The sequence below is a fragment of the Colobus angolensis genome, unplaced genomic scaffold (genome assembly GCF_000951035.1).
Source record: "Colobus angolensis palliatus isolate OR3802 unplaced genomic scaffold, Cang.pa_1.0 Scaffold281, whole genome shotgun sequence".
NCBI classification, from domain to species: domain Eukaryota; kingdom Metazoa; phylum Chordata; class Mammalia; order Primates; family Cercopithecidae; genus Colobus; species Colobus angolensis.
In genome coordinates this window covers 794,761-806,226 of record NW_012116055.1, presented here as the reverse complement: position 1 = coordinate 806,226, position 11,466 = coordinate 794,761, and the positions used below count along the sequence as shown (strand labels likewise).

At 41.7% G+C, this 11,466-nt stretch overlaps 1 protein-coding gene and 1 pseudogene across 3 annotated transcripts in view; both read right to left on the bottom strand.

Annotated features, from left to right (window-relative positions):
• NDUFB6 (NADH dehydrogenase (ubiquinone) 1 beta subcomplex, 6, 17kDa) overlaps positions 1–11,466 on the bottom strand; it is a 21,424-nt gene that overhangs the window by 4,736 nt on the left and 5,222 nt on the right. For 2 of the 3 annotated variants that reach the window (XM_011948651.1, XM_011948653.1), the window contains one exon: positions 1,359–1,403. The exons of the other annotated variant lie outside the window; for it this stretch is intronic. In XM_011948651.1, the coding sequence (XP_011804041.1) occupies positions 1,359–1,403 (45 nt within the window). The remainder of the gene's footprint in view (positions 1–1,358; positions 1,404–11,466) is intronic. 3 annotated transcript variants of the gene reach the window in all.
• On the bottom strand, positions 6,882–10,033 carry LOC105516452 (annotated as a pseudogene).

Below are 11,466 nucleotides of genomic sequence, written 5' to 3'. Positions count from 1 at the left end.
TCTCGGCTCACTGCAACCTCCGCCTTCCAGTTTCAAGTAATTCTCCTGCCTCAGCCTCCCCAGTAGCTGTGATTACAGGCACCCGCCACCACGCACGGTAATTTTTTTATTTTTAATAGAGATGGGGTTTCACCATGTTGGCCAGGCTGGTCTCGAACTCCTGACCTCGTGATCCACCCACCTCAGCCTCCCAAAGTGCTGGGATTACAGGCATGAGCCACCGTGCCTGGCCACTCCCCCAGCTATTTTCTAAAGCAGCGTTCCAACTGGGACAGTTGGCCAGTTTTGGTGGCCCTTCCTAAAATTCCTTTGTTGCAACAGATAATGATTACTGTGACTAAGTCATTTGATTAAAGCAAGAATCACACTGTTTTGTTATTTAAATTAAGGAATTTTGAGTTATGACAGTTCATTCATCATCTGTGACTAGAAATAGACAACATAGTATGTATTCTACTATGCTAAATAATAGCCTCATAAATGGCTAGTAAAAATACCAACTACTGAGTCATCTTTTAATGGTAAAATAATTCATTTCAAATTAGTACTATAGCTCACACATTCATAGTATAAAATTTTTTTTTTTTTTTTGTTTGAGACAGAGTATCGCTCTGTCGCCCAGGCTGGAGTGCAGTGGCGTGATCTCGGCTCACTATAAGCTCCGCCTCTCGGGTTCACACCATTCTCCTGCCTCAGCCTCCCAAGCAGCTGGGACTCCAGGCGCCCACCACCACGCCCGGCTAATTTTTTGTATTTTTAGTAGAGACAAGGTTTCACCGTGTTAGCCAAGATGGTCTCAATCTCTTGACCTCATGATCCACCCACCTCGGACTCCCAAAGTGCTGGGATTATAGGCATGAGCCACTGCGCCCAGCCCATAGTATAAAATTTAAAACACCCACTAGTGGATGTTAAATTCACAGATGGAGAACTTAAGGTCAAATCTTGAAAATGAAGTACAAAGCCACAGGACATGAGAGTTTTGAATTAATAACAGAAATTCAGTTGCTGTCACCATGCATGGATATTTGCTTAGGCTCGTGCCCTAAGCTCTTTACCCAACATGAAACAGGACACAGTGAAAAACTTTTGGTACTTTCAACTCCCTTTAGGACAATCAAGGTCACAAAACACGTTTTACAGCCAGGTTGAAAATAAATGTGCTCACTTCCCATTTGAACTGTAATTGTTACCTTACGCTCTTTTTTTTTTTTTTTTTTAACAAGCACACACAAAACAGGGACTTAAACTGAAAGTGAGAAGGAAAGAACATCTTAATCTAATAATTGCTTGGAAGGGGAGGAAAAGGAGAGAGAAAAACAATAAACAAAAGAAAAATCAGAAGTTTTAAGACTTACAGGGAATATTCTGGCCTTCCTTTCAACTATGCCATATGGTTTTTCCTGTAATAAAAGTTAACTCTGTATTAATTATGGTGTTAAGAGTTTCTTCTGAAAATAAGAAATAGGTCATACCCCAAATTTTAACTTAAACTCCAAACTTTCACAGAACTCCAGATTCACATATCCAACTGTTTACTCAACATCTCTACTTAGCTATCAAATAGGTATCTCAAACTTAACCAGGTCTGACACTTAACTTCTCCCATCCCCAAACTGCTCCTCCCCATGTCCCCCATCTCAGTAAATGGCACTTTTATTCCCCCAGTTATGAAAGCCAGAAACCTTGACTCCTCAGCAGAGCCTGTTGATTCTATCTTGAGAATATACCCTGAATCCAACTGGTTCTCATCACCAGCCCTGTCCAAGCCTTATCATATTTTCACCTCAACTACCACACAGCACCTACTAGCCACCCTGCTTCCACTTGTGCCCTCCTATGCAAATGAAGTCTATTCTCCACACTTCAAGGCAGAGTAAACTGATTCTTTTAAGATAGGTCACTCTGCTCAAAGTTTCATAATTCTTAGAGAAAAAGCCAGTCTTTTCTCCTTCACTCACTGTACTACAGCCACAGTGGCTCCCTTCCTAGGAGGCCAATTCAGTCAAGCCTGCTTGTGCCTCAAGGCCTTTGTACTTCAAGATTCCTCTACCTGAAATGTTCTTCTCCTAAATACTGCTTGGCCTGTATCCTCATTTCATTTATGTTTGTCTTCAAAGATCACTCTCTCAGAGAGGCCTAATTAAAATAGCAAGCGCTATCAGTCTCTAGTTTTTACCCTGCTTAATTCTTCTTTTATAGACTTGTTCTCCTATAACATAATATACCTCTTTGTTTATATATTTATTACCAGTCTCTAAAACTAAACATTTCATGAGGGGAGGGACTCAATCTGCTCTGTTCACTGCTGTATCCTGGTGTTTAAAACAGTGCCTTGCACATAAGAGGTACTACATAAGTAATTGTTGAATACATGTACTTTTAATGCATATACATCTGCACAAGATACCACTGCTCAAAATTTAAAAGATTATTGGCATGATATAAAGCATAGAGAACTGGAACATGAGAGAAACTCAGAATACAATGTGAGGACTTTAAAATGTCTTTACGCGCCAAAAGGCAAAAAGACACTGAAAAGTCATCCGAGAGATGCAGAATTCAATTAGGCAACAAAGGAGTGAGCTGAAGCAAACTGGTTGCAATCTTACTGAAGATGCAATCTTTTACCTACCCAAATCAAGAGGAAAAGTAAGGTAAGTGAGTGGCTTTGGGACCTCTACTGACACAAAATGTTTAACTAAATATGTCCATCTATGGCTCAGGAAAAATCACCTGGAAGTGTGAACCCTCAGATAAGGAACCACATAACTACTGAATTGCCAACCTAGTAACTGCAGCTTGTTAAATTTGCTTCTCCTAGAAATGTCTTTTCGATCCCAGAAAAATGTAGTTAAATTTAGATATGATAAAGGAAGTTAAACCCAGAGTATAAATAAGTGAATGTGTCAACTTTTAAAAGTTCTGAAAACATTGGTACATTCCATACATTCTGTTGGTTAGAGTTTGTAATGTATAAGATAATCTGGCTAACAGAGGTTTTAAAAAATTAGGTTTAGGATTCTAGGTATAATGCATAATTGATTTAGATTTGTGATTTCAGGTTGAAAAAAATTACTTCTTAGAATCATAAACTTACCATATAAATACTTCAAAATAAAATTGAACACACAAAATGTATAAATACAATTGAAAATATTTAAGAGAATTTGGCTATGTTTGTAAATGGAATTGTTTCAGAAGAGTTCAACTTCAATTAATCCAAAGATGGTAAAAACAAAGGAGATTATTATTTCACTAGATGCATAGTTTAATAGAACTTTAAAACTGAATTTAAAGAATTAGGAAAAAATTATGTTTTATATAAAGAACTGAATATTAATCTGTATTTCAAGTCACTGTAACCAGTTCTTTCTGCACATAAAAATCACTCTTGGATGTTAAACTTTCACTGACAGAAAGTAATATATTTTTTTCTCTAGGGTCTTACATGCCAAAATAGTGAAAACATAACAGATGTATAATGAAATGAAGTAGCCTTTTTATGAACATAAAGTTTTTTTAAGCCCATCAACAACAGAAATCTAAACTATTCTCTGACCCTTAGAGATATAAATTGTTAGCCCTTTTCAATGGCTGTAGAGAGAGTTTGTGTTGGTTTGTAATGTGAAAATCCCCTAACCCAACTGTAATTCCTCTTAGAACTAATAATCTCATGTTTGTAACACATAAGACAGGCCATGTCCATTTGGACATCTCCAAAACTGCCATGGCAGCAGATGCTCCTAAAAAATTCACTCTTTTTTTTTCTTTTGAGACGGAGTCTTGTTATATCGCCCAGGCTGGAGAGCGCAGTGGCCCGATCTCGACTCACTGCAACTTCTGCTTCCTGGGTTCTAGCAATTCTTCTGCCTCAGCCTCCTGAGTAGCTGGGATTACAGGCACACGCCACCAAGCCCGGCCAATTTTTTGTATTTTAGTAGAGACAGGGTTTCGCTATGTTGCCCAGGCTGGTCTCGAACTCCTGAGCTCAAGCAATCCACCCGCCTCAGCCTCCCAAAGTGCTAGATTATAGGCATGAGCCACTGCACCCGGCCTAAAAAAATTCACTTCTATCCTATCATCGGAAAGCCCTCCCTTCCAATACCCTACTTATAATTTCCAAGGCTAGAGATTTTACAGTGATAAATGACTGTGAACTTTGGTTTTATCCCCAGCTTAATCAACCACCATCTTCAGGTGTTTCTTCCTTTAAAAGTGTCTCTGGCTTTATTCTTCTTCATCCCTGCTATCTTCACCCTAACCAGATTCTCAACTGACATCTACTAAAACCTAGCGGCCTCCAGCTGATCTGCCCTGCTGTCAGAACTTTCTTCCCTTCAATTCACCCTACGTTTCAATGCTTTTCTTCATTTTCCTCAATGTATCACATTCAAGTCACTCTCCCATTAAAAAATGGAAAGCTTCCCATTGTCTATCACATGCAGTTCGACTTCATCTATCTAACTTTCAAGACCTTCCAGAAATTGGTTCCAGACTACCTAGTCAACAGACCTTCCATTCTAGTCAGCTCCTCAGTCTTAAGTACATATGGCCATGTTCATTGCTGACTCCATATCTTTGCTTCTAACAGGAATTAACTTTTTTCCTCCATACTCTTTCCCAAATTATACCTATCTTCCAACTTTACTATAAAGTCTTTGAGATCAGGAATTTGGTCTTGTATATTCTTTCTATAGCAATAAAGGAAGAGGACATGCTAGGCACTCCGTATTTGTTAATCAAGGGGCTTAATCTGCTTATTACACAGAACAAAGATGTCAGCAATCAGAATTTTAAAGAGCCTATACAATCAATAGAGAACACAATCAGAGAGAATAAGTCATGTTGGGGGCAGGAGTGTTTTGAAAACCCCCCAAAATTTTGGTTGTTTCACTCTCCTGTCAATAGGCTAACAGAAAAGCCAATATCCATTGCATTAGCTATAATTTGTTAGGCAGTCCTTAACTTCTGTCTTTACTCTGAAATAATTTTAAACTTACATAAGGCTGCAAGAATGAAAAAGAAGAATTTTTTCCTTGAATCACTTTATAGTAAATTGCTGACTAGTTTATTACCCTAGTGTACTTCCTACAAAGACAATATTCTTAAAATAATTACAATACAACTATCAAGATCAGGAAATGAGCACTCATACATTACTATCTCTACCTGGTCTAAAAAAATCCATTCAGATTTTCCCAATTGTCTCAATAATTGTTTGGACTTACCAGAAAATCCCCTTACATGACATGTTCTCCATTGATTGCGTAGGCTCTTTAAAATTCTGACTGCCAACACCATCACTGTTCTTACAGATAATGCAATTATGCCTATTAATGAAGAATTGCATTTAGGTGGCATATCTCTTTATTCTTCCTCAAACTGGAATAATATTAAAGCTGTTCTTTAACATTCATGTTCTTGACATTTCTGAAGGTATAATGCCTATAATGATGCAGAACAGCCCCTCTGTTTGGGTTTATCTTCTGTTTCCTCATGTGAATTTAATCAATAAATTATATTCAGGTTATGCACCTTTGGCAGGAACATCACAAAAGTAATGCTGTGTTCTTATTTCAGCCTATCAAGTAACACATTATTTCAGTTTGCCCCATTATCGATAATGTTAGACGCCTTGACTAAGGTGGCATCTGCCAGATTTCTCTACTACAAAGACACTCTTTCCCCCTTTGCAACAAATAAGTACTTTGAGGATAAGTACTTTAAACTTAGTATTAGCATCCTCCTTTTTTTTTGAATTTTCTCTTTTTGATTGAGATGGGAGTCTCACTGTGTCACCCAGGGTGGATGGAGTACAGTGGGCAGCACAATCATAGCTCATTGCAGGCTCCACATCCTGGGCTCAAGCGATCCTCCTGCCTCAGCCTCCTGAATAGCTGGGACTACTCGGCTCTTTTTCTTTTTTTTTTTTAGGGATGGGGATGGGGTCTCATTATGTTGCCCAGGTTGATCTCAAACTCTTGGCCTCAAGTGGTCCTCCCACCTCAGCCTCCCAAAGTGGTGGGATTACAGGTGTTAGCCACTGTGCCCAGACTAATGTTAGCATTTTTTGATGTTCCTTAGCTGAATTAAATATTACTATGATGATTCTCAAATGGTAATTTTTCTATAATTCAGCAAATGATTGCATCAAAAAGCTTTCTTTTCTACCCATTTATTATTTCACTTATTTATATCAGTTTACACTCATGGATTTTCATTTTACTCAGGTGACTATCATCTATTACTGTCATTATTTATTTTGATGCTCAAATTGCCCTAGCAGGAGTCCTTGCAAACTGACTCTGTGTCCTTTGAAATATGTTCCCATTATTCTTTCAGCACTTCTTTACTTTCTGGCACAATAATATGTTCCAAGTTCATCTTATACTTTCTCTCCTCCCGCCCTGGAATCAGCCATTGCTCTGAGCTCTGGGTCCTTTCAGTGAATATCTGTATTTAGAAAATAAGACCTGGCTTCTAAGTGTGCTAATTACTAAGGAGTGGCAATGTTTCCAGGCCTCCTCAGTGCACAGAACTAGAGAATATGTACACGCAGATACACACACATCCACATTTACATCTATATCTATTTCTAGGTCTATCAATACATTTTAAAAACCATGAGTTCACACCAGTACCTCCAATTCCATTCCACCACCACAAGCTTTTCTTCCTTTTCACATATGTAACTCCCTTTTCCGGCAGTGAGAATCCTGGGTCCCTTTATCATCAACATATGTACTCACAGGCATACCTCACCTTATTGCACTTTGCTTTACTGCACTTCACATATGTTGTGTTTTCTTATAAATAGAAGGTTTTAGTAACCCCGAGACAAGCAACTCTATCAGTGCCATTTTTCTTTTTTTCTCAAAAATCTTTATTGCTTTTCTCGATTATACAACAAATGTAAAAATTCAAATATTACAAAATGACTTTTTAAAAAAAGTACATTATAACATGTTATAAAATAAATGCCCATTTCAAAAAAATTCAAGTATCATAAAATACATGATTTAGAAAATGAGTCCTCTGTAATTCAGTCCCACCCTCATGTCCCCCAGGATTACTGCTGTTCAGATCAGCATGTTTACTTCCAGATTGTCTCTGTGCACCCACCACTTGCACTGCTGACATGAGCTCCATATTATCTGAGATGATAGTAACTATGACAAATGGAGCAGGAGCAGGGTTCAGCTGCCTTGCACTGAACAGCTTCCAGTTTCTACATCACTTTCTTCATAAAAGCTTGAAACTGCAACATAGTTAGCACTATGTAAACGTATCAGGTTGAATCATGAAGTTAATGATCACTCCCCATTTTTGGCCCAGAAAAACGGCAGTTTCGGCCGGGCGCCGTGGCTCAAGCCTGTAATCCCAGCACTTTGGGAGGCCGAGATGGGTGGATCACGAGGTCAGGAGATCGAGACCATCCTGGCTAACACAGTGAAACCCCGTCTCTACTAAAAAATACAAAAACAAAAAACAAACAAAAAAAAAAAAACTAGCCGGGCGAGGTGGCGGGCGCCTGTAATCCCAGCTACTCAGGAGGCTGAGGCAGGAGAATGGCGTGAACCTGGGAGGCGGAGTTTGCAGTGAGCTGAGATCCGGCCACTGCGCTCCAGCCTGGGCGACAGAGCCAGACTCCGTCTCAAAAAAAAAAAAAAAAAAAGAAAAAGAAAAACGGCAGTTTCATGTAGTTCGACATAATAGCTATGGCCCTACTCATAGACATTGGGAAGTTTCCTACTTTTTGCCATTATAAACAATTCAGCAGGCCAGGTGCAGTGGCTCACGCTTGTAATCCCAGCACTTTGAGAGGCCAAAGCGGGCAGATCACCTGAGGTCAGGAGTTCGAGACCAGTGTGGCCAACAGGGCAAAAGCCCATCTCTACTAAAAATACAAAAATTAGCCAGCCATAGTGGTGGACACCTGTAATCCCAGCCAGTTGGGAGGCTGAGGCAGGAGAATCGCTTGAACCCAGGAGGCAGAGGTTGCAGGGAGCCGAGATCGTGCCACTGCACTCCAGCTAGGAGACACAGTGAGACCCTGTCTCAAAAAAAAAAAAAAAAGGCCAGCAGTGAACATCCTTGTATGTTCTTTATGGAGTACAAACATCTTAACCCCCAAGCATGACACCTCTCTTTTGGGCATTTAGAAGAGTCAAAAAGGATGGAGTTGCCCATGTGCCATGGAAATGCAGACCCAAGAGACAGCTGATGCATAAACAACTTGTCCCTCAAACGAGAGTGGCTAACTTCAGCCATAACACCGTTTTAGTATGGTGACCACACCACATGAGCAAACCAAATATTGGTAAAAGCAGAGAACAGAAGAATTCCTGAGCTCAGGACAATTCTTATCCCTACTGACAACTCACAGTACATCCAGTGAGTACCCCAAAGCTGTCCTCTAGAAGTTGGGCTGTCAGAAGGTATAAAAAATGATTCAGGCCAGGCACAGAGGCTCACGCCTGTAATCCCAGCACTTTAGGAGGCCGAGGCAAGTGGATCATCTGAGGTCAGGAGTTCAAGACCAGCCTGACCAACATGGTGAAACCCTGTCTCTACTAAAAACACAAAAATTAGCCAGGCATGGTGGCACATGCCTGTAATCCCAGCTACTTGGGAGGCTGAGGCAGGAGAATCACTTGAACCCGGGAGGCAGAGGTTGCAGTGAGCTGAGATCACACCACTACACTCCAGCCTGGGCAACAAAAGTGAAACTACATCTACAAAAAACAAACACAACGATTCAGAAATGTACTGAAATCAGATTTGCTGGAAATATTTTTTAAGGTTTTTTTCCAGGAGCTACTGGACCAAAAAAAAAGGCACCTGTTAAAATTATGCCCACGTCAGGCCTCGAGCAAAGACAAGAATGTGGTGTGTACGTGTCACTGGCACTTTCGCACAGGCCACTTCCTCTTCAACCTTGTCTCGGGTTTGTAGATTCTGTTCAGGTTATAGCTGGTCTTGGATGGTTTTCTTATGGCAGATAATGTGCACTAATTTTAGGTTCTCTGATGTAAAAAGCAGGCCATAAAAATACTCCTAGTCCACTTCTCTTCCGTCTTGTTCTTTAATTGCTTCCACCCAGTGTAGGAATGATGGTACGTTTCTGCTATTACGTGATCCAGGTTCCAGGTGCTGAAGAGGATCCTGCTCTCCCTGTTACTGTAGGGGTTGATGGAGTATCTCGACAAGCAGCCATCCATGTCAAAGGGACTCTGGCAGGAGAACTAGCCTTCCAGTGTGCAGAGACGGCTGCCACCCTTGGCTCCTCTGTCGAAGTAGATGCCGTTGCACTGCACAGACTAGAGCTTCTGGCATATGGAGCGGAGGATCTGCAGGAATTCCTCCTGAACCTGTGCACCCACCATGGAGGAGCAGGAGCTCACCTCTCTCAGGTAACTCCGGATCTGGCTCTCACAGCTGTATCTCAGCCAGACTTATTCCAAAATTGGGACTCCAAGCCTTCAAACCACAGCAGGTCCTCAGCCCAGGTGTCGGCTGTGATGTTCTGGCTGACGTTGTACAGGAGGTCGGCCAGCAGCCTCTGCCTCTGCGTGGCCTGCTCATCACACAGTAGCTGTCGGGCGGCCTGGATGAGCCAAGCGTGCGCCTCGCAAAAAGCACTGAGGAAGCGCCCAATGTCACTCACATATCCCTGCCAGGCCTGGCCCAAGGTGAGCAGCACGAGCTCAGCATTGTCGAGGACGCTGGGGAAGTAGTCTTCGGTCAGCTCCGTGCCATCCTCGTACAGGCAAAGCCGGGAGCCGTGCTCAGGGAGCTGGAAGTGGAGGCAGCCCTTGCGCAGCACCTCCCTGCAGCTCCTGCCCACCATGCCAAACTTCCTCCGGCTGCACAGGGCCCGCAGCGTCACGGTCTCGGGCTTCTGGAGCACTGCAGATGTCCTCAAGGCCTCTGGGCCCTGCAGGGAGTGGCACCTGCTGGCCAGCTGCTCAAGCCAGTCCTGGCCCCGGCCGCTGGGGTCTACACCAGGTGTGCTCTGCAAAGCTGGCATGGGCCGGGCCCCAATCCCGGAAACTCAGTGCCATTTTTCTAAGAGCATGTGTTCACTTCCCATCTCTGTGCATTATTTTGGTAATTCTCCCAATATTTGAAACTTTTTCAGATGGAGTCTCGCTCTGTCACCCAGGCTGGAGTGCAGTGGCAGGATCTTGGCTCATTGCAACCTCATTCTCCCAGGTTCAAGGTATTCTCCTGCCTCAGCCTCCCGAATGGCTGGGACTACAGACGTGCACCACCACATCTGGCTAATTTTTGTATTTTCAGTACATATGGGGTTTCACCATGTTGGCCAGGCTGATCTCGAACTCCTGACCTCAGCTGATTTGCCCACCTCAGCCTCCCAAAGTACTGGGATTACAGGTGTGAGCCACCGCGCCTGGCTTCAAGCTTTGACATTATTGTTATATTAATATTTGTTATGGTAATCTGCACTCAGTGATTCTTGATGTTACTACTATAAATTTTAGGGGCAACACAGATCACACCCATATAAGATAGTGAATTTAATCAGTAAATGTTGCGTGTTGTGACTGTTCCACCAACTGGTCATTCCCCAGCTCTCCTCCCCTCCTTGGACCGTCCTATTCCCTGAGACACAACAATATTGAAATTAGGCCAACTAATAAAACTACAATGACCTCCAACTGTTCAAATAAAAGGAAGAGCTGCATGTTTCTCACTTTATATCAAAAGCTACTTGGTAGGCTGAGGCAGGAGAATTGCTTGAACCTGGGAGGCGGAGGTTGCAATGAGCCAAGATGGCACCACTGCACTCCAGCCTGGGTGACACAGCAAGACCTTGTTTCAAAAAAAAAAAAAAAAAAAAAAAGATAGTGATTCCTCTGATGGATCAAGCAAAGTAAATGGAAAATCTTCTGGGAAAGAATTTACCATCCTATATGCCATTAAGAAGATTCGTGATTAATAGGAGGAGGTCAAAGTATCAATATGAACAAGAGTTTGGAAGAAGTTGATTTCAACTCTTGTGGATGACTTTGAGGGGTTCAAGACTTCGGTGCTGGAAGGAACTCTCAATGTAGTGGATATAGCAAAAGAACTAGAATTAGAAGTGGAGCCGGAAGATGTGACTGAAGTGCCTCAATCACATGATAATGCTTGATAGATGAGAAGTTGCTCCTTTTGGATGAGCAAACAAAGTGGTTTCTTGAGATGGAATCTGCTCCAGGTGAAGATGCTACGAATATTGTTGAAATGACAACAAAATATTTCAAATATTACATAAACTTAGTTGATAAAGCAGCGGCATGGTTTCAAAGGCCTGACTCCAAAAGTTCTACTGTGGGTAAAATGCTATCAAACAGCATCTCATGCTACAGAGATATCTTTCATGAAAATAAAAGTCAATAGATGTGGCAAACCTCAGTGTTGTCAAATATAAATATATATATATATATAAATTTTTTT